The sequence below is a fragment of the Carassius auratus genome, chromosome 12 (assembly GCF_003368295.1).
Source record: "Carassius auratus strain Wakin chromosome 12, ASM336829v1, whole genome shotgun sequence".
Classification (NCBI taxonomy): Eukaryota; Metazoa; Chordata; class Actinopteri; order Cypriniformes; family Cyprinidae; genus Carassius; species Carassius auratus.
In genome coordinates, this window is record NC_039254.1 from 18,298,877 (window position 1) to 18,320,743 (window position 21,867).

At 35.4% G+C, this 21,867-nt stretch overlaps 3 protein-coding genes across 5 annotated transcripts in view; 2 read left to right on the plus strand and 1 right to left on the minus strand.

Annotated features, from left to right (window-relative positions):
• The window catches only part of pemt (phosphatidylethanolamine N-methyltransferase), a 58,321-nt gene extending 57,431 nt beyond the window's left edge, over positions 1 to 890 (plus strand). For all 3 annotated transcript variants that reach the window (XM_026277417.1, XM_026277416.1, XM_026277418.1), the window contains exon 7: positions 567 to 890. In XM_026277417.1, coding sequence (XP_026133202.1) covers positions 567 to 621 — 55 coding nt within the window. In that variant the 3' untranslated portion in view covers positions 622 to 890. The remainder of the gene's footprint in view (positions 1 to 566) is intronic.
• Positions 891 to 5,599: 4,709 nt separating this feature from the next.
• Positions 5,600 to 7,065, plus strand: LOC113112049 (dexamethasone-induced Ras-related protein 1). Its single transcript, XM_026277419.1, has 2 exons — positions 5,600 to 5,957; positions 6,045 to 7,065. Exons 1-2 carry the CDS (start codon positions 5,687 to 5,689, stop codon positions 6,569 to 6,571), a joined length of 798 nt encoding a protein of 265 aa, XP_026133204.1. The 5' UTR covers positions 5,600 to 5,686; the 3' UTR covers positions 6,572 to 7,065.
• An 11,042-nt stretch (positions 7,066 to 18,107) lies between these two features.
• Positions 18,108 to 21,761, minus strand: LOC113112050 (uncharacterized). Its single transcript, XM_026277420.1, has 6 exons — positions 21,239 to 21,761; positions 20,271 to 20,321; positions 19,812 to 20,052; positions 19,511 to 19,669; positions 19,277 to 19,369; positions 18,108 to 18,882 (listed from the first exon to the last, which is right to left on the minus strand). Exons 3-6 carry the CDS (start codon positions 19,848 to 19,850, stop codon positions 18,547 to 18,549), a joined length of 627 nt encoding a protein of 208 aa, XP_026133205.1. The 5' UTR covers positions 19,851 to 20,052; positions 20,271 to 20,321; positions 21,239 to 21,761; the 3' UTR covers positions 18,108 to 18,546.
• Between the last annotated feature and the right edge of the window lie 106 nt (positions 21,762 to 21,867).

The following is a 21,867-nucleotide window of genomic DNA, read 5'->3' on the forward strand; positions in this document are numbered from 1 at the left end:
TGTTTGTTAATTGTTAATTATATAACATCATCTGAACCTTTGTACATCACTTTTTATTTAATTTTATTTAGCTTTTGTTTTTATTTTACATTTAATTTTTTTTTTGCATAAAAATTTTACATTTACATTTAATGATTACATTTTAATTTGTTAGTAGCCTTATTTAGACCACATCACTTTCGGTTTTATTTGTTTTAGAATGTTTTAAAAATTTTAGAATGTTTCATTTTGGATTTCTGAGTTAATGTTTGCAGTTGCATTTAGACTATTCTGTCCCAAATTAACAGGGTTCCAAGAATCACAAACCCCATATATAATGAATAGACAATAAAGCAGCTTGTAGATGTTTTCTTAACATTTCCTGAAGGTTAAGCACCTCTGTGTCATCAGTGACTGAGGCCCTATTTTCTGCTCTATTTGTGGCCAGTGTCTCTCTCTCTCTCTGTGTGTCTCTCTCTCTCTCTGTGTGTCTCTCTCTCTCTCTGTGTGTCTCTCTCTCTCTCTCTCTCTGTGTCTCTCTCTCTCTCTCACAGTCTGTGTTTGCGCTCATCTTCTCATGTTTGCAGAGCGTTCACTGAGGAGATCTACCGGCAGAGGAGCCAGCGCTGCAAGCACAAGTAAAGATGCTCAGATTCCTGAAAGTGTGGATGCAGAAGATTTCTGATGTAAACACCTGCAGCATTTAAACGACTGTGTCTGATTGATCTGTGTAATATTCTGATGGTATAAAGAGAGTTAACGAGCACATCCATGCTTAACACTTTTACCCGCAATATTGAATGCAAACTGTGAATGCAATGACAATCATCAGCTGTAGCAATCCAATATCCAGCTGCTGCTAATCTGTAGTCTGCTCACATATCATAACCATTAAAGATGTGATTGTGGTTCATTTCCTCTATTCATTCCTAATGCACGTCTGGGCTAAAACCAGCTGTTTTAGGGTCCATTTCGTTCATGTGAATGTACGTTGCTCTGTTTTATTTGAGGATGCATGTTTTTATTTCCAAAAAGGTAAGATGGCACACATCCTGTTCTTTCACTTTGTACAGGTTTCTTCCTTCTCTAATGGTTCAGACCAGAGATTGTCAGCTGAACCCCTTAGATGCCATATATTTCCCCCTGAGAGCTTGTATTCAAGAACGCATTTGCATCTTTATTGCTCTCTGATATTGGTTAATAGTCACATGACATGCAATGAATAAAATATTTAATCTTTTATTAGTGTCTTTTATTTAGCTTTCTTCATATTATTATTATTATTACTCAAATTTTAAAACAATTGCACTATAAAATAAAAATTATAAAAATATAAAATATTATATTTTATAATAACTTTCCCAAATGCACATTAAACGTCAGAATGAGAGTCATAAAAACATCACAATAATCCACCACAGTCCATCAGTTAACATCTGGAGAAGACAAAAGATGAAACAAATCCAGCATTAAGACGTTTTTATCTCAAATCCATAATAACGCTCCTTTGGACTCTCATTCTGACGGCACCCATTCACTGCAGAGCATCCATTGATGAGACACTGATGCAATGCTACATTTCTCCAAACCTGATGAAGAAACAAACTCATTTATCGATGACCTGAGGGTGAGGACAACGTCAGCACATTTTCATTCCTGGGTGAACTCTATCTTTAAAGCATTAACAGACCATGTTATCCTCACAAATCATGACCCCTGAACCAGCAAACAGTCGGCTGTTACTGAAGAACGGTCTCTCAATGATTTTGGATCCCATGAGCGTCTGATATTTGATGTCGTCAGCATGATAACACGATCAATCCTGAACCCTGGGCAGCGGCTCTGACATCATATCTCTTGAAGAATATATTACGTAACACGACCTCCAGACTGTTTTCAAAACAAACTAATCAATCCATTTATTTGCGCACTGTGCCAGTAATTAGTTTTATTAATTTCTTACTTTGGGGTTTCCTGCCGGAGCTGCTCTGTTGTTTTGACTGGGACTGAGGAGGAGAAGAAACACATCTGTTTACTGCTTCGTTTCTTCTTTAAATAATGCCTTAATCACTTTCTCTTCCTCTGTTCCAGTTCTGTTTAGTTGATAATATCCATCTCATTATCAGCTCAGAAGAGTGTGTAGATTCAGTATAGAAGTGTCCTGTGCCACTCAGTTTCTGCCACATCAGCAAAACAATCATATTTTTCCATATTTTATGAGTTGAGTTAAAATTAGTTAAAATGGCCAGACACTGCTTGTGAAAACCATGTCCTATCCATTGCATCGTCTTCACTGGCTTCACATAAAAACAAACGTACAGCAAAACCACTGCAGAATCACAAAAGAGAGCTATTTTTAAAATGATTTGGTCAAAAAGATTCAAAAGTTCAATTGCAATTTTATTTAAAAAAAAAAAAATGAAATGCATTGCATTTAAAATTTAAATTGAATTTAACTGAACCTGACAATGTTTTTTTACCTTCCCAGATAGGACTAAAGTACATCTTTCTATGTAATTTCATTATTATTTATATATTTTGTAATATATAATTGCTGAATGCTGCATTTTTGATAAACTAAAATATGCATAAAATAGCATGACAAAAGATGATTAAAATACCTATTTTTTAATGTTAAGTAAAACTTAATTTGATATTGTTACAAAGTGCACTTTATATAGTAAAGTGATGAATACAGTAATAGCACTAAATATTATCAGCGTCTCGCTTTAAGTGCACTTATATATTACTTTAATCCATGTCATTTATAAAACTTTTTATTATAAATTTCTGTCTCCTATCGTCCTTGAGACTTCCTTGCATTCGTCTCTCTCTCCTCTAATAAACTCTTATGGATTGAATTACCTGACAGCTGACCTACATGAATAAATACAAAGACACAAACCTCTCAGGGTCGTTATAAATGTCAGGGCTGAAGGTTTGATTATGCAGGACCGAGGGTTTAATTGCAGGCCTCGTACTCATTTAATTAGGCATTAGCCTTGTTCAGACCTTAAGAGCACTTAACAACTCAAATTCCTGGAAAGAGCCATTTGAAACTCAATTACAATGTATTTGCTAAGAGCATTAACTCTCAAACACTTGACCTATTTATGTCTATTACAACAATGTGTATGGAATATGATTTGATTTGTCTTATATAACAGCACTCAAGAAATAATGTGCATCAAGTGCAGTTTTAGGTTGACTTCCAAGATGAAGTGTGTTAGACTTGTACTATTTATTTTACAAGCTTATCTTGTTTATTTATTGTTATATATACTGTGCGTATTCTTCTACTCACCAAAATTACAGTAAAGAATATATCATAGAATGTAATTCATTTCTGTGATGTGCAGCTGTATCTTCAGCATCATCAGAGATGCAGGCTTCTGAACTGAGCGCTGATAACAACTTGGGTTGTCCTTGTCCTCTTTAGTCTGGATGACATGGCTTCCCAGTTAAAGAACTTAAAATTTTGATTCGTCTGACCACAAAACAGTGTGATGCAGTGCCGTCTAAGAGCTGAAGATCACGTGCATCCAGTATGGTTTCAGTATGGTTTTCCAGCCTTGACCCTTACACAGAGATTGTTCCAGATTCTCTGAATCTCTGGATGATGTTATACACTGTAGATGATGATAACTTCAAACTCTTTGCAATGTTTCTCTGAGAAACTCCTTTCTGATATTGCTCCACTATGTTTCGCTGCAGCATTGGGGGAATTGGTGATCCTCTGCCCATCTTGACTTCTGATAGACACTGTCACTCTGAGAAGCTCTTTTTATACCCAATCATGTTCCCAATTGACCTAATAAGTTGCAAATTGGTCCTCCAGCTGTTCCTTATATATACATTTATCTTTCCCGGCCTCTTATTGCTACCTGTCCCAACTTTTTTGGAATGTGTAGCTCTCATGAAATCCAAAATGAACCAATATTTGGCATGACATTTCAAAATGTCTCACATTCAACATCTGTTATGTTATCTATATTCCATTGTAAATCAAATATACCCAACATTTTTGGAATCGGGTTTGTATAATATTGCATGTTTTGAACTGTTTTTGTCAGCTGGGGTTCCACCTGCATTAATTTCCTCAAGTCAGAAACTCCTTATACTGCTGTCCTGTGTGTGAATTATCTCTCTCTTACCTCACTGATTCAGTATCTTGGAAACAGCACACACCTCCGTTAGGGCTCGTTTTGGGGTGAACTCGCCCTTTAAGGCTCTTTGAAGCAGCTGTTCGGTTGATATGTGGAACTATAATGCTGTCAAAGTCTGGAACTTTCATTAAAGAATTAGAACGTCCGTCAGCCAATCAGAATGAAGCACTCTAGAGCGCGCCGCTGTGCGGTGACGCGCAGTACTGCGCTTCTTCAGAGAGACTGCAGCAGCAGCACTGAACCTAGTGAACTGACTCCTGTATTTTTATTTACCTGTTACTCACACATCCAGGAGCTGTTAAACACTAACGACAAATGTTGCAAGAGACGCGTCTCTTTCCGTTCCCAAGTTTGAAGTCACAAATAAACATTAACCAGAACTGCGTACATTATTAACGCATCCATTAATTAATGCTGTTTAGGACAGACTGTGTTAACAACCTGCTAGAACTTTCCAGAACTGTACTGCAAAATCAGTTTTGTCGCAAGTGTTCCCATCTTTCAATGAATTATAGAGGCCTTATGTTCATAAACACCCTACTGTGAAATGGAGTGATAAATAACTGGTAAATAAATTCCCATAAGATAGGCTTCCCCAGTAATGTGCTCAGTAGAAACACAAAGACAGCTACGGTGTTATGCATACAAACACTAAAAGCGTACTATACAGGTATACTGACTAAATGACTCAAATATGTGAAGCTGGAGAGCAAAGGCAGTCTTAAGTATCTCGGGATATTTGTAGAAAAAGCCAACAATGCATTGGGGATATTTCTTTTATGCCAAAAATCGAATTAAGTAAATCATGAAAATATTTTGTAAGTCTCCTACCGTAAATATATATATTTATTTTTTAATAGTGATATGCATTGATTTGAACTTAATTTGGACAAATTTAATGCTGATTATCTCAATATTTAGATTATTAGTTTTATTTTTTATTTTTTATTTTATTTATTTATTTTTGCATAGGCCTACTCATTTTCCACATTTTCTAATAGTTGTGTCTTAGCCAGATATTGCCCTATCCCAACAAACCATTCATCAAAGGAAAGCTTAGGCTACTTATTCAGGATTCATCGTTCAAATCTCAATTTCAGAAAAAAAAAATAATAATGACTGGTTTTGTGCTCCAGGGTCACGAATAGTATCATAAACACTCCAATGTGTACATAACCGAGCAATAGAAAATAAATCTCTAATTCTTTGAAATCATCAATTATTAAGTCTACTTTAACAGTGCAGACATGCCTAAAAAAAGCGGGTTTGCAGAAAAATAACATGTTGTTTAAAAAATAAAATAAGGTACAGTAAGGAATTCGACACACGACGTGAAAGTTCTTTTCCTCTCCGTACATTTTCGTGGTATTAGCTGCACCCAGAAGCGCCCCTGTGACGCGATCTGACGCGCTCGGAGGAGGAGCGCACGCGCGGTTAAATAGCCGCTCGTCGCCGCTCAACGCTTCAGACAGCCTCAGCGCGCTCACAAACAGCCAGCCATTCTCCATCACCCACTCTCTCTCACACACACAGAGAGAAACATGATTAAGAAAATGAGTCCCTCGGAGAACGAGTTTGACATCCCGGCGAAGAACTGCTACAGGATGGTCATTCTCGGATCCACCAAAGTCGGCAAGACTGCGATAGTGTCCCGCTTCCTGAACGGACGCTTCGAGGAGCAGTACACGCCGACCATAGAGGACTTCCACAGGAAACTCTACAGCATTAAAGGAGATGTATACCAGCTGGACATTCTGGATACTTCAGGGAACCATCCGTTCCCAGCTATGAGGAGACTATCTATTCTCACAGGTAAATGTCAGATTGGAAACCGGTGTAACTTTGATTTGACATGAGACTCGATTTCTAACCTCTCTCTTTATTTTTTTTTGGCAACAGGTGATGTTTTCATCCTGGTGTTCAGTCTGGACAACCGCGAGTCGTTCTGTGAGGTCCAGCGGCTCAAGCAGCAGATCTACGAGACCAAGTCCTGCCTCAAAAACAAGACCAAAGAGAACGTGGACGTGCCGCTGGTCATCTGCGGGAACAAGGGCGACCGCGAGTTCTACCGCGAGGTCCAGCGCGAGGAGATCGAGCAGCTGATCGCCGGGGACGAGCAGTGCGCGTACTTCGAGATCTCCGCCAAGAGGAACACTAACGTGGACCAGATGTTCCAGAGACTCTTTACCCTCGCCAAGCTGCCCAACGAGATGAGCCCGGACCTCCACCGCAAGGTGTCCGTGCAGTACTGCGACATCCTGCACAAGAAGTCCCTGAGAAACAAGAAGGTCAAGGACGGCGACGCGTACGGCATCATTGCGCCCTTTGCGCGCCGCCCGAGCGTGCACAGTGACTTGATGTACATCAAAGAGAAGGCGATAGGAGGCGGACAGTCAAAGGACAAAGAGAGATGCACTATCAGCTAAACCCGAGCCGCCTCCAGCGCTGCTGCGGTCATTACTACGGGATGCAGCCGTGTCGCTGCAGTCTCTCGGAGGGAGTTGTGCCTTTGCGGTGACTCCGGATAAACCGCGTTCGCACCGGCGGTACAAGTCATCGGCTCGAGCGTGGGAGCGCATGCATGTTATGCTCGCGAGATCTCCTGTACAGAATAGCGACTCTGTTCTGTTCAGTCCGAGCGCTCTGTGATGTGGCTTATCGACTCCATGCTTCAAAAATGTGCTTTCTTAGAACATTTGCCTTGTCGAGTGAGTGCCGAGGGAGACGTGAACGGGGAGCTGAGTTGCAACGTCAGCTGTTTACAATGTTCTGGTTAGATTCGATCACGGTGAAATCAACCTTTGAATGTTTTATTGCGATTTGAACAATTTCTTTTTTTTTACTGTCACTGAATGTATATTTATTCTTCTATGTCGATGTTGAATTTGACACAAACAGAAATAAAATCATTTCTCAAGAATGTGCACGTTTCCTCGTTACTTTTCAGCGAATTTGCAGACATTTCTTTATTTTCCCCACATACCTAACGCAGACAAATACATTAGCTTTAAAACTGCAGAATAACTAGGATGCTCAAACTATTGCATGAGGCATGAGCAAAAAACAAACAAACAAAAAAATACATATATATAATTTCATATGTTCATATTATCTGAAAGCTTGCAGAAAGCTTGTTCCAGATATAAGGAGGCACAAACTAGTCAATACACACTTGATACCAATAAAACACAGCTGGTGATTTATCTATTCTTTGAGCAAATTAAAAATGGTTTCATGATCTATCTGAAAGTTTGCAGATCAAGCCCACTGAGTATATTCCTTAAAACTGCAGAATAATCAGAAAATGCCTTACAGGATTCTTCAACTATTGTCTTTAATTGACAGTAAGATAAAAACTGCATGTCACTCGTCAATAATAGCTTGGAATGAGGAAGTAATGTCTAGCATTCTTTCATCCAAGCATGCACTGTTCTGAAAACTGCAGAATAATATCAAAATATCTTCTGGGAAGCTCAAACTATTGTCTTCTGTTGTGTACACACACTTGGCGCCAAGCGAAAACAGCTTGACATTCATCTGCTGTGGCATGGAATGAGACATGAATATTGTTTCTAAACAATAATAATAATCAAAGATTGCATCCAAACTTACAGATAAAGCTCATCTTGTGTATACATATTCCAAATATATGCTTTAAAACTGGTGTAATGTGAAAATATCTTCTAGGATTCTCAAACTGATTCATTTGTATGTTGTGGACACACTTGACTCCAAGAAAACTGAGTAATCTATTATGGCTCCAAATAAGGCCTTAATAAATGGCTATACCTAAGTGAATGCTTGCTGCTAAATCTCATCTTAAATACTCCAGATTCAATCTATTTACTGCCCAATAATGTGAAAATACTTTCTAGGATTCTCAATATTGTCTGTTATTGGGTACAATAAAAGTGTAAATGACTAATGCATGCTTGGAATGATGCATGCCACAATATTTTCTCTGAACACATCAACAAATATGAATTCATGCAACTTCATTTTACGCAGCTGAAGCTCATCTTGAGTAGAAATATTCCAGATATATGCTTGAACAGTAATCTGAAAATACCTCAAACTATTGACTATTGCTGTGCACAAACTTAATGCAAAGAAAAGGATATGTATAATAATTATTAATCTTATGAATTTAAAATTAGACCCCAAAAAATGAGCACGCTAAAATCTGCATCTAAAAACATAAATATCCCAGATATTTACACACATACTGGTAAAAAAGCCTGAATGCACAGTAAGTCTCTTTGGATAAAGGCATCTGCTAAATGCATAAATTTAAATATAGTCTTTAAAACTACGCAACAACCTGGAAATACCTCTTAGGGTTCTTAAAAAAAGCATTTTGTTGACTTGATTGTTATTGCAATAATTTATTATGGCTTCAATAAGACCCTAATATAGTTTAAGGTCATCCAGGCACATTAAATATAATTTTACATTGAAATGCAAGTAAAAAACCTGTATTAGAGAAGTGATTTTATTTAATGCACAACTACAACAAAGCTGAAGTTTACAGAATCCGGTCGCTAATAACAAGCACGCAATCTTTCAAATGCTATTCACAGAGTAAAAACAATATATATATATATATATATATATATATATATATATATATATATATATATATATATATATATATATATATATATATATATATAAAGTTGATTTAAATAAGTGATACAGTAACTCATCCTTAACGATTCTGCTCTAATATCTAGTTTATTCTTGCATTTATTGACCTCAAACTGAGACGCTAAGCACATGACTGACTGAAAAGAAAAAAAAATATTTATAAAAGTATGCATTTAATTTCACACAGCCTCCATTGTGTGTCCAGACAGCGTTTGGGTGTCTAGAGAGGAAGCATCAGTTCTCATTATTTAATCATGATCATGTTTGGCTTGATTTATGCCTTGTTCATCCGCTGAAGTTGAGATGCATCCAACATAACTAAAGATCTTCCTAAAACCTTCCAGGAAACCTGAGAACTGTGGCATGCAGTGATAGAGATGTGTGTTTGTCCTGTGTTAACCCTTCATCACCCTCTGGATATCTTCAGTCACATTAAATTGATCAAGGCCTGAACTGCATTCCTAGATTTGGAAATATTTACTTTGGCATTCCTGTAATATTGATTTCCATAATCAGTGTCCCAGATATGAAAGCTGTGTAAAAGTTAACAGTCGAGCAGGTTTTGTCTGTTTGTGGACATATTCTTATGGCAGATCTGTGACTGTATGTTTGCCATTATATTCTCATAAATGCATTGTAGAGAGTAAATCGCCAGTGTTTGGTATTGCATGTCAGTTTTGGATAGTTCTCGACACGGGTCTATCAGTGCCATGAACACATGCACTTTTAATGAGTATGAATGCATGATTAATTCACTTTGACCTCAGACATCTGTGATTCCCAACGAGGAGTCGTTTTAAATTTGCTTTGTTAAACCTTTATATTATGCTCAACTAATATAAAATGACAAACATGTTTTTCTTGACTTTGTTAGACAAGTGTTTTGCTCTGAAGCAGATATGTATTCATGGAACAAGCGAGGCATTCAGTCATGTTCATAACAGTCAAACTGAATTTGCGGTCAGTTATATTTCAGTTATAGTGATTAGTGTAAACATGATATTCTAGAAATAGAGTTTAATTTTAGTCGCAGGAGTGTTTGCATCACCCAGAATGCCTAGTTGTTATTGTAAAGGGAATTAAATGTGATTGTTGTTGTTTAGCTGCTTTGATAAGGTTCCAGGTAGAGATGCTTTAATAATAATAATAATAACCTGATTTTATATAGAGGCCTTAAAAGTTACTTCTCAACACAGGCAAAACACACACACACACACACACACACACACACACACGCGCGCACACACACACACACACACACACACACACACACACTAGGCAATAAAATAGACACTAAGTTGAACAAACAGGCAAAATTGAAGCACTTATCAAGTAAAAGCAACAGTTAATGCATTTAGAGCCTTTAGAATAATGTTAAAAGTATGTGTTTACAGTTTGGAATATTTATTAAAATTAACAACTTTATTTATTTATTTATATATTCCAAGTAGTATTACCTACCAAATGTATTATCTATTATTTTCCTGTATTTTTGAGCATGGTCCATAAAAGTACAGGACATGAAAATGAATCTAAAATCTACTTTTGAAATCTTTGTGTGTGTGTGTGTTTGTATGTGAATGTGTGTGTATGTGTGTGTGTGTGTGTGAGCGCATGTTTGCATTTGTGTGTGTGTGTGTGTGTGTTTGTGCGCATGTTTGCATGTGTGTGTGTGTGTGTGTTTGTTGAACAGTGTGATTGTTCTGATGTGACGGTTAGCAAACCCTTGGAGCACGTGCTCCATCCTCAGTTATTATTCATTAATGACAGCCTCCTCCATCACTTCTCACACTGGCTTGTCATTAACAGGATGTTTTGATGAAGCACAATGTTTGCCAATCGTGTTTCCTCACTGCAATATCTGTCTGATTGGTTCTGTAGAAAAGCACAATCAATACTTCTGTCTGTTTGCTTATCATACCACTGAGATGATGAAACCACATCATACACTGGATCACATGTTATGATCCTTCATGTTTTGTAAGATTGTAAGATGTTGAAGTGCACTGTCATGATGCAAAAATAACAACTTCTACTTGTATTCTTTAAAAGAAAGAAAGAAATATCTTAATTGCAAAGGAAGTGAATGTGGTCAGCTTATAATTTAATAAAAGTATAAAAGTTAAAAGGTTATAATTTTTTACAGAAATGTAGAGGTTCAAGGTTCATAGCATTGTACTCTCATGGGGAATTATTTGTTATATTTATTCATGTTTCATATTTATATATCCATTATATAAAGTTGGCTATATCTTGCAGATAAGGTTGGAAGGTAAATTTCCACTTTCAGGAAACAAAATAAAAAAATAAAATGCAAAAAAAAAAAAAAAAAAAAAATCACACACAAAAATTTTAACCTAAAACCTTAAAAAGAAAAACACTTTAAAAAGCTAATAAATTTGTGAAAATTACACACAAAATAAATAAATTGATAAAAAATAAACTTTTTAAAAACTATATAGATATTTGTAAAAAAAAAAAAAAAACATTTTCATAAAAATAAATACAAACGTTCTAAAAAAAATTATAAAGACATTAAAAACTTTGAAAAAAAATATGCACAACAAACACTAAAACATTTTTTTTTAAATAGACATAAAAACTAATATAAATTACAAATTAACAACTAAAACTTAAAAAGAAAGTATATAGACCCTAAACTAATAAAACTAATAAAAATTAAAAAACTAAAACCTTTAAAAAAATAGACATTAAAATCTTATTTTAAAAAGATCACAACAAAATGATAATGTAAACACAAAATATAAAAACAAAATGATAAAATAACACCGCTCTTGTAATGAGAGTGTACTGATTCATATTTTGTATCTATGTCTTTTTGTGACTTTTTCCTCATTTAGGGCAATGAATGTGCATGCAACACACACATTTTTTTCACACCAACAAAACACATATTATTTATTGAATTTTTCAAAGAAATTAAAATAAATTTCTTTTTCTGGTAATCAACATAATTGTGACCCTTCCTGGACAACAAAACAGTAGCACGGGTTTATTGGTAGCAATAGCTGTACATTATATGGGTCAAAATGATAAATTTTTGATTTATGCCAAACATCATATGGATATTAAGTAAAGATCATGTTCCATGAAGATATTTTGTGAATTTCCTACCGTAAATATATCAAAACTTCATTTTTGATTAGTAATATGCATTTTTATTATTTTTTTTTTATATAAAAAATTCAGATTCCAGATTTTAAAATAGTTGTATCTCGGCCAAACATCCAGATATCTCAACTAACCATGCATCAATGGAAAGCCTATATATTTAGCTGATGTATAAACCTCATCAGGACTCTTATGACTGGTTTTGTGCTCCTGGGTCACAAATGCTGTCGACTGAACAACTGAACCCTGTGTAAAATAGTTTGGACAGTGATGCAGACCAAGTTCAGACAAGCAAGCCGTGTGTCCTTCAAGGCAGTGTCAGACACATGAAAAGGTGAAGAAACAGATCGTACTGTACTGATATCGACCTTCTCTTCTGGCTTCAATGACATTTGAGTTGACGCCTAGATGACGCCGTTCTGTTGTTTGGAGGGAGCTGTGCACCCTAAACACATCTACTGGAGTCAATAGGAACACTGGAAACCTCCAGGAAAGGATTTGTTGATTGGAAAATGCAACTCAAAATGAATTTTAAGCATATAACAATTGAGTGCAATATGTGGAATGTGCTAGAAATGCATTGCCAAAAAGTTAATAAGACTTCACGCCTGCTGGAGTTTTTTTTTCCTCTCCAGCTGCTTATGAAATGTTCTACCTGAGCGGTTTCACACTTCACTGCTTTGCAGCATCCGCTTCCTGACGCTTTAGATTCTGACTTAATCAGAAACCAGCTGCTGACAGCTCAGCTAAACACACTGACCGCATTAGTGACCGTCTGCTCCTTTAATGGCACTTTCAATCTTTGAGCGACCTGCAAAAGAGTGAGTTTAAAACCCAGACGACACGCTTGCGTCAAAGCTTCATCGTGTTAGTGTAACCCTCCTGAGGTTTAATGCATCACTAAGTAATCATTACTGTAATTCATTTTACTTTGCCTTGAGAAGTTATGTAACGGTTAATCTTCAGTTGTTCTGTTATTTCATTAGAGTTAGCTACTTCTGACGTAATTGCATTTTAGTCAGTCCAAGAAGAATTTATGCAGTTTTATATAAATTATTTGAATGCAAGTTTTATGTCTATCCTTGTATTGTTTAACTGGTGGAGGTTGAAGATGTAATTAGTAGCTAGTAATTAATTATTTGTTGTTGAGTCACTTACCAAATTATACCCTGATGGTATCTCAATAATGCTTAAATAAAACTGCACCACATTTGATTTTTAGACTGCTTGAAATGTTTTTTAAGTTATTTGTTTGACGTTGTAATTTTGTGAGTCATGAATTTGCATGCAAAGTTTCAACATGGTGTAAAAAATACTAAAATGGTGTTTTAAAAATAATAAATAAAATAAATAAATATTTTTGACAAGCTACAATAAAAGTTTTCTACTTCTTTTTTTTTTTTTTTAATAATAAAAAAAAAAAAAATAAAAAAAAAAAAATGGGGGGAATGCATGTAAACCAAAATAAGCATTTATACAAAATGCCTATTTTGGTTTACATGCATTTCACAAAAAAAAAAAAAAAAAAAAAAAAAAAAAGCATAATATATGAAATACATTGTAACATTATTTATTATATTTTATCATTACAATATATATTATTATTACATTTAAATTAATCGTTCGGTACAGTGCACCTACATGTTTTTACATTGCACTTATGTTTAAAAAAATACCTGTATATAATGATGTCACTGTAATTACATTTATAATTACACTGTTGACCCATCCCTTACATTTTAAACCCAAACCAGCAAACCAGTATCACACCTCAGTAGCAGCTAAAGTGTTTTGTAGTACAGTATGAACACAATTAATACATTCTACTCATTTTCTGATGTAAGTACATAGTAGTTAAAGGGATACTTCACCCCAAAATTTTAATTCTGTCATCATTAACCCACGCTCATGTCGTTCCAAACCTGTATGAGTTGCTTTCTTATGATGAACATAAAAGAAGATATTCTGAAGATTGCTGATAAGTGTAATGTACTCTGTAAAATATTTTGAAGATTGCTGGAAATCATACAGTCGGTGGTTGCCATTCACTTCCATAGTAGGAAAAAAAAATACTATGGAAGTCAATGGCAACCACAAACTGTTTGTTCAACATAAAAAAGCAACTCATACAGGTTTGGGATGACATGAGGGTCAGTAAATGATGATGAAATATTCACTTTTGGGTGAACTGTCCCTTTAAGACCACGTTATATAAACCTGACGTGTGTGTATTATGACAGTTGTTGGTTTTTTGTCGCATTGCTATGTTTCTCTTTTGTAAGACGCTTTGGATAAAAGCATCTGCTAAATGCATGAATGTACGTGTATATGTGTCTCAATCTCAGTCACACTTGTGTAGAGGTTTAATGTGAGGAGTATTCGACATGTACAGATCTGGAGAAATGAAACACAAACCCTCCACTGAGGTGTGAGATGTTTTCTGATTAGGTCACTAATGGAAATGGAGATGAAATAATCAGTCTTACAGTTCAGTTTAAACTGTTATTACGTTACTGGCATGTTATTATACTTTTCCTCTCATTTGCCACTTACTGAGTTTGAGTCTGGGCACCTGAAATCCCCGCTCCCCTCCTTAAAATCCAGCTCAGACCAGCATGGAGCTCAGTGCACGGATTTCTTGAATAATGTGTGCGAAATGCATAGTTTAGTTTAGATGCATTTGATATTTAATTAATTGCAACATATATATTTTTGTTTAATTGCATGTGATTCCATTTTAATTTTAGCATGCTTTAAATATTATATTATAATTATATTATATTATATTATATTATATTATATTATATTATATTATATTATATTATATTATATTATATTATATTATATTATATTATATTATACTCACTTTTATATAATGATATATTTTTATGTAAATTTCCAAGTAGCATTTTTTTTTTTTTAGGTTAACTATAATATTCTTGTTTCTGATCGAACAGTCTGGTTCAAGCACACAATCGTCCTGTACTCTGTTTTTCAGCAGGGTAATTATCATCGGTTACATAAGCTCCCAAACTCACTCACCCAAGCCAGATTCCGCAGGTTTCTTCCTAATTTCCTTTAAGAGTCCATAAATTGGATCTGTGTTGTGCCAGACAGGACCTTCCACAGCACACACACTGTCTGATTGTATTCAGACGCTCCTTTCGCGTCTCCATGACGTGTGTGTGAACAGACACTTTCTGTAGTCGTGAAATAGTTTGCTGTTTTTCCAGGCTTTGAGAGACAGTGTGCATCTACATATGATGGCCTCATTACGTACTGTATGTACATGCAACGGTAAAAAACGTTTTTGTTTAAACACACTTGACCTATTCATGAAACATGAGAATATTTCTAAATAAATCGTTCTTAAATCCATGCATATGTAAAATGCAATGGCTCACTGTGTCATTTAAATACTTAGACATTAAACTAAGTATTTTGATAAATCTATAAATTGCTAATTTAATGCAGTGCTTATGAATAAATATTAATATGGAAGATATAATCACTTTACAGTGTTGCTGCAATCAGAGAAGAGTGAATGCAGCATGAATATCAGTGGAAATATACAGTAGTTCAAATAAAAATTCAATAAAAGCACACTGTTAAGTATTAATTATTGGCCTCATCATTAATGCTGTCTTATCTTATGCAGAAAATCTTAAATTACATTACCGTACAAAAGTTTGGGGGTTTTGAATGTTTCTTTTTTATTTTATTTATTATTATTATTTTTTTAAGAAGTCTCTTTTGCTCACCACGGCTGCATTTATTTGATAAAAAAAAAAATAATAATACATTAGAGTTTTTGGAAATTCTCAAAGCTGTATTTTCAGCATCATTCCTCCAGTCTCCAGTGTCACATGATCTTCAGAAATCATGAAAATATGATTTACTGCTCAAGAAACATTTCTGATTATTATCAGTGTTGAACACAGTCTTGCTGAACAATATTTTTTGTGGAAACCGTGATGCATTTTATTTTTCAGGATTCACAGATGAATTGAAAATTCAAAAGTAAACCATTTATTTTAAATAAAAATCTTTTGTAACTTTATACATGTCTTTACAATCCCTTTTGATTAATTTAATGCATCTTTCGATGAATAAAAGTATTAATTCATGTCAAAAATCTTACTGACCCCAAAATTGGTAAATAAATAAATACACAAATAAATGAATAAATTATTTTTGAAAGAAAATTGCGTGTTTTTTTAAATATTTTTTTACTTGAATAATATGTTTGATACTTAATGATTTGAGTAATTTGTCTACTTCTGCACACAGCTTGTGAAGCCAAAAGCTGCATGTTTGTAGGAAACAAATCCACCATTTAGACATTTTTAGCTAAAATATGACTCCATAATCCACAATAACACTTCCTCCAGTGAAATAGTGCATCTCCTGTTGTCTCTCACATCAAAATCCAGACACATTTGTTTAGATCTGTTTAAACGCTGCTTGATCTGTGCAGATTTCTCTCCTGATTCAGACCAGAACACTTTATCACTGGAGGAAACATTACTATGGATTATGGACACGCAGCTTTTGTCTTCTCCAGATGTTCACTGATGGACTGGAGTGCTGTGGATTATTGTGATGTTTTTATCAGACTCTCATTCTGACGGCACCCATTCACTGCAGAGCATCCATTGATGAGACACTGATGCAGTGCTACATTTCTACAAACCTGATGGAGAAACAAACTCATCTCGGAGGGTAAAATGTTAAGCAAACGTTCATTTTTGGATGAACTAATCCTTTAATTTTAATTTAATAATGCTTTTTTTTTTTTTATCATAGCTGTAAAAATGACTAAACGGACTGTGAACTAACATGAACAATTAGCTGATGCATTAAGACATGAGACCTAACAAATACACACAAAGTTTTAGTTAAACTTTTTTAAATATTTTAAAACTCTTATGCAAAGAGCATTAAAATATTTAAAATCCTGCACTGTGTCAATTCATATGAAAATATTATTAGGTTTTTATGAAAAATTCATATTTTCAATAATAAAAATGCCAAACCAGAGCATTTTCTCTGCCGCTTTCAGACTTTGTGAAGTCTTGTTACTCTTTCATTACGTGCCTCTTTTATTAATGTTCTCAATTTGCTTTCCGCTCCTTTGCTAATCCATCTTTCTATACAAACTCTTATGTAACAGTGTTCAGAAGCAGGGTTTCTAGTTTCCTTCGATTGCCGTCTCCACGTGGAGGTCCAGAAACATGTGTTCGGTCGAGTGACTGATTGAAACGGACCTCCGTTGATGCTATCACAATAAACGGGATTATCTCATGCTATATTTGTGTTTGTTTGTGTAGTCGTGTTGTATGAGTAAGAAGTGTTCTACACCTAAACACTATTATTAAGCTATAAATATCATGCAAAACTAAGATTAGGCTTATTGAGGATTATTAAATGATCATTGTTTAGAGGCCTTGCCAGCGTCTGAATGAATCCTCAAGGCAGATGACATCAACAACACCAGTTTATATCAAGGATGTTGTGTTCATGAGTGGAGCGAGGGAGGAATACACTGTAAAATGTAATTAGTTGACCTTACTTAAAAAAAGTATGCAAACTCATTGCCTCAAAAAAATTAAGCAAAGTAAGCTTAAGATTAGTGAGTTAGAAAAGCTTGTTTATTTTAAGTGTGCAGTACTAAATCAAGTAGTACCACTAATACGTTTTTTTTATGTTCATGTAAGTTAATAGACATGATTTGTGTTAACTTAATTTTTTCATGTTGTGTGGATTGCTTGATATAAATTTAACCCCACTTAGAATTACTAAATACCTACAACTTAACATTTTTAGTTCTGCGCACTCTTTTTTCAAGTTCACTTAAATTAAAGAAACCAATTTCCTTGAATGGGTCCTTGTTGCAGCTGCCCAGGTTTAGGTCCAACCTGTGGCCTTTTTTCTCTCTTTATCTATTTTTGCTGTTACTATCTGATAAAAGCAAACAAACCACAAACATATACTTTAAAAGAACACTCACTGGGTTGATTCAGCTCCATTACAACATTTATTCAATGCACATTAGAGTACAAACAGCAGTTAAACAACAAAGTTGTTGTTTGATTTAACTGTAGAAAATAAAGGAAAAATATAAAAAAATAAAACCACATTTCTGTGAGCTAATAAGAGTCTCCCAATATTAAACAGGTAAAAACCTGATAACTACAGGACTTCAGTGTATGGAAAAATCAGTGCATTTCTGATCAAAGCTGTAAGTACAACGAATGCTTTTGTTTCCCAAATTGAACAGTCCAAAGATTAAACCACCACAAAGAAAAAAAAAAAAATCACTCCTTGGGGTTTGTATTTGTACTACATTAAAACTATTAAAAGTTTTCCAAAAACACAAATGTAAACAGGACAACCTTGCTAGGTTATTTTCTGTCATTATCATTTAATAACAACTAACAACACTTTGCAAACAGCTCTATTTCCACCATTAGCATACCTGCATAACATGGTACAGACTTCCATGGAATTTTTCTTTTCCTTTTTAAAATGAGATCGTAATTTAGCGTGAACAGTTGCATGAAAGCATCAAACATTAATGACTGCAAAGCTTACAAAGTGCTATCTGACAGCTGACGGCTCTTTACTGTTCTAACCCAAAAGACTGTTCTTCAGAGTTAACAGTTTTGATGGGAGTTTTTTTCTTTCCCAGTCCAAGCATCACAGTCTGAATGAGGTGGAGTGTATTTGCCATGCATTTTGGGTAATCCAAATGCAATACATATGTAAGTCCAAACAACAGACAAACTGCCTGAGGCAAGTTTTTAATATGATCCATGACAATACCTCCCTCCAGAATGATGGCAGTGGAGATGGGCTGGAGGTCCACTGAGCTTTGACCCTCATGAGGACTATGTTCACTGACAACTGTCAGCACACCAACAGTGATGCATTCTAGGGCCTCGTCTCTCGTTGTATCCTACAAAGAAACACATTCTTCAGCATTGCAATTTATGCTATTCTAAAACATTTATTTTTAGTTTTGTAATGTTATCAGAGAATATGGCTTTAAATATGTTTTCACACTGGATTGTTACAATAAAGCAAACAAAAACCTTTTCAACCTAGACTCCAACTCCTTAGATTTTAAATTAATGAATGTGTATAACGTTTATGTGGAAAATTTTATTTGTATTTACTGGCTGTTTACATATCTCTCAGATTAGTTGTAGAGGTATTGCTATACAAAATACATCAGTCACTGTACAAAATGTATATTGTATATCGAGCGGATAGAATTACATATTCTATGTCAACACAGGTATAGTTTTATATTCATGTAGACAAACTTTTTCTTATGTGCAAGTACTTACAGAGCAGGTCTTATAGAATTCACTGGATTCATCACAGAGTAAAATGGGAATGCCTTTGAGGACAACAGAGCGAAGTACTGTCACGTCTGGTGTCTAATGATACACAGAGAGAGAATAGACCAGTTAACAGAGTAATTTGCAAGACACAAGCAGACAGGAAATAAAATAGGTTGGTCTGAATCGGCTCATTTGATGAACTATCATACAGATCAAAAGCAAAATGAACCTACTTACCTTAGAGCTTATGTGCTGAATCAGCTCCCTGAGTTTCTGGCCAACAGTTCCCTTCTTTGTTTTGAAGAGTTCGATGAAACGTGGTGCGTACTGGTCCTGAGCCTCAAAAAAGTCTCCCTCAAGATTCTTACTGGCGATTCTATTAAACTCAGCAAACACCTGAAGTAGAGAGAGGGGTGGGTAGGGATGGAGAGGTGGCAGAGGTATTAACATTCCAACAAGTGTTTGGATTTCTAGCCACACACCTTGAATTTATTTTTGATTTGCATTATTTTATTGGTTGAGAATTAAAATAGCTTACCTGTCTCTCTGTGAAGAGTGCTGGCCATCGTTCAACCATTTTCAACCAGGATTGCTACATCCTCACATCCAGCTTTTCGAAGCTTTGTGCGATAATTGGCCATCTTAAATTTAAGGCTGTTTTTCCAGCCATACCATTTGTGTGGTCCAGGCTCAGCGAGGCAGGGGTATTTTCTGATCAGTGCTTGTGCAACACTGCTGAAGTCATCATCTTGATGGGCTATAAGTCGACCCCACAGTATCTATAGAGACAGTCCAGAAATACTAATTACATCAAATATTTGAAATTCAAAATATGCACAAAATATTCTGTATGATGAAATATACTATAATGATGAATTAATTTTAACACACAAGAAAGATTTAATTTGATTTTCTTTTGTTGTAATCCAACTGCTCTGATGGAAGCATAACTTTTACTTTAGCATACAATAATAATACAGTTATTATTTTAAAATACCTTTTACTGCTGGGACTACCTATGTGTGGATTGATCACCATCTGCTTGAGCCTGGAAGGGGACAATTAAAAAAATAATACAACATTTTAACACAACCTTAGCTCACCACAACTCAAATACAAGTACATGTGAAAACTATAACATAAGCCTATAACCCACAATGACAGTTCCCAGTATTAAAATGTACATATGTACAAGATGACCTTAAAGAATAATGTAAGCCACTGAGTATGCCAGCAAATACATTCATAACAGGCTATGATAAACGGAGTGTAAAAATATTTTCAGACAGGGAGACTCTACTCCTCTGTACCGAGTCTGATCTAGGTACTACACATGGTAACCATGGAAACGGCACAGCTACGAATATCGACTAGTGTTAAGTGCTGAGGGTTAAATAAAATAAAGTTAACGTAGTTGACTGTGGTGATATCCCCAATCATATGTCGAAACACAGTGGTAATCCTGTCTTTGATAAAGACAAGACTGTTATTAACTTTACAGCCTATCTTAAAATAAAATGATACATCCAGACTTGTTCTGATGTTCTGCCTGAGTTTATAAACAACAGTTATAAAGCTCAGTAAACTCACAAACCACCGGGATCAGTTTGTCATCATGCTAGTCAGTACTCGACAAAAGTTACTGGCATGGCAGATGGGCGCGGGCGCAGGCACGGGCACGTTCGCATGACGAGCACGCCCGCGACCGTTACACTAAAGTTTTTCCTCAATTTGAACGTGACTAGTCTTTAAAGTTACCTGTTTTCAACACAGAGGAAGTTTTGGATTGAAAAAATAATGAAGTATTGACCAAGTTTCATCAAAATATAGCCACGTTATGTCCATGTTAGTTAGCTAGCTTTAACCGACATTACTACACACACATCAGTACTAGCAAGCACACACTGACGCTGATTTAACGTACAGAAACAAAACGGTCTGCACAAGGTTAAAATATTTACTCACCAAATGAGTGTGCCAAGCACAAGAATCGCTGATATGATGAAGATAAACAAAAGCCCAGTTGAAGCGATGTTTAGGTCCAGCTCCACCTGGTCAGTTCAGTTGCAGGCACGATGTGACATCTCTGCAAATTTACGAATCCCGCCACGCCAAGACCCGCCCTACGAAGCAGCTTGATTGGTTGGGGTTAGGCATTTCACCTGGATTGGTTAAGGTTAGTCAGGGGATATGACCTGTACAAATCAGGTACGTAAGCATGGACGCCTGGCCAATAGTAGCTATTGAAGGGAGGGGCCATAGTGGTGAACAAATATCGCCGTCTAGCGTAGAGAGGACTGATCTGCGCATGCCCACAGATCATGAACTTACTTTTTCTAAATTAATCTAACTCAAGTAAACTGAGCTGGTAAGATTTTTCAACCTCAAAGTACAAGTAACTTACTAAAAGCAAGTGTAAATAGCAGGTTGATAAAAACTGATTAAAGTCAAATTAATATTTTTAATTAAATAGCATGTTTGCATTTACAGTGTACGAGCATGTCGGTCCATGTGACTCATGTGTACGTATTCCTGAGTACGTCAAATGAAGCAACTCAGTCCCGGTTTAGTCACAGAGCACCGTCTTTCCCGGA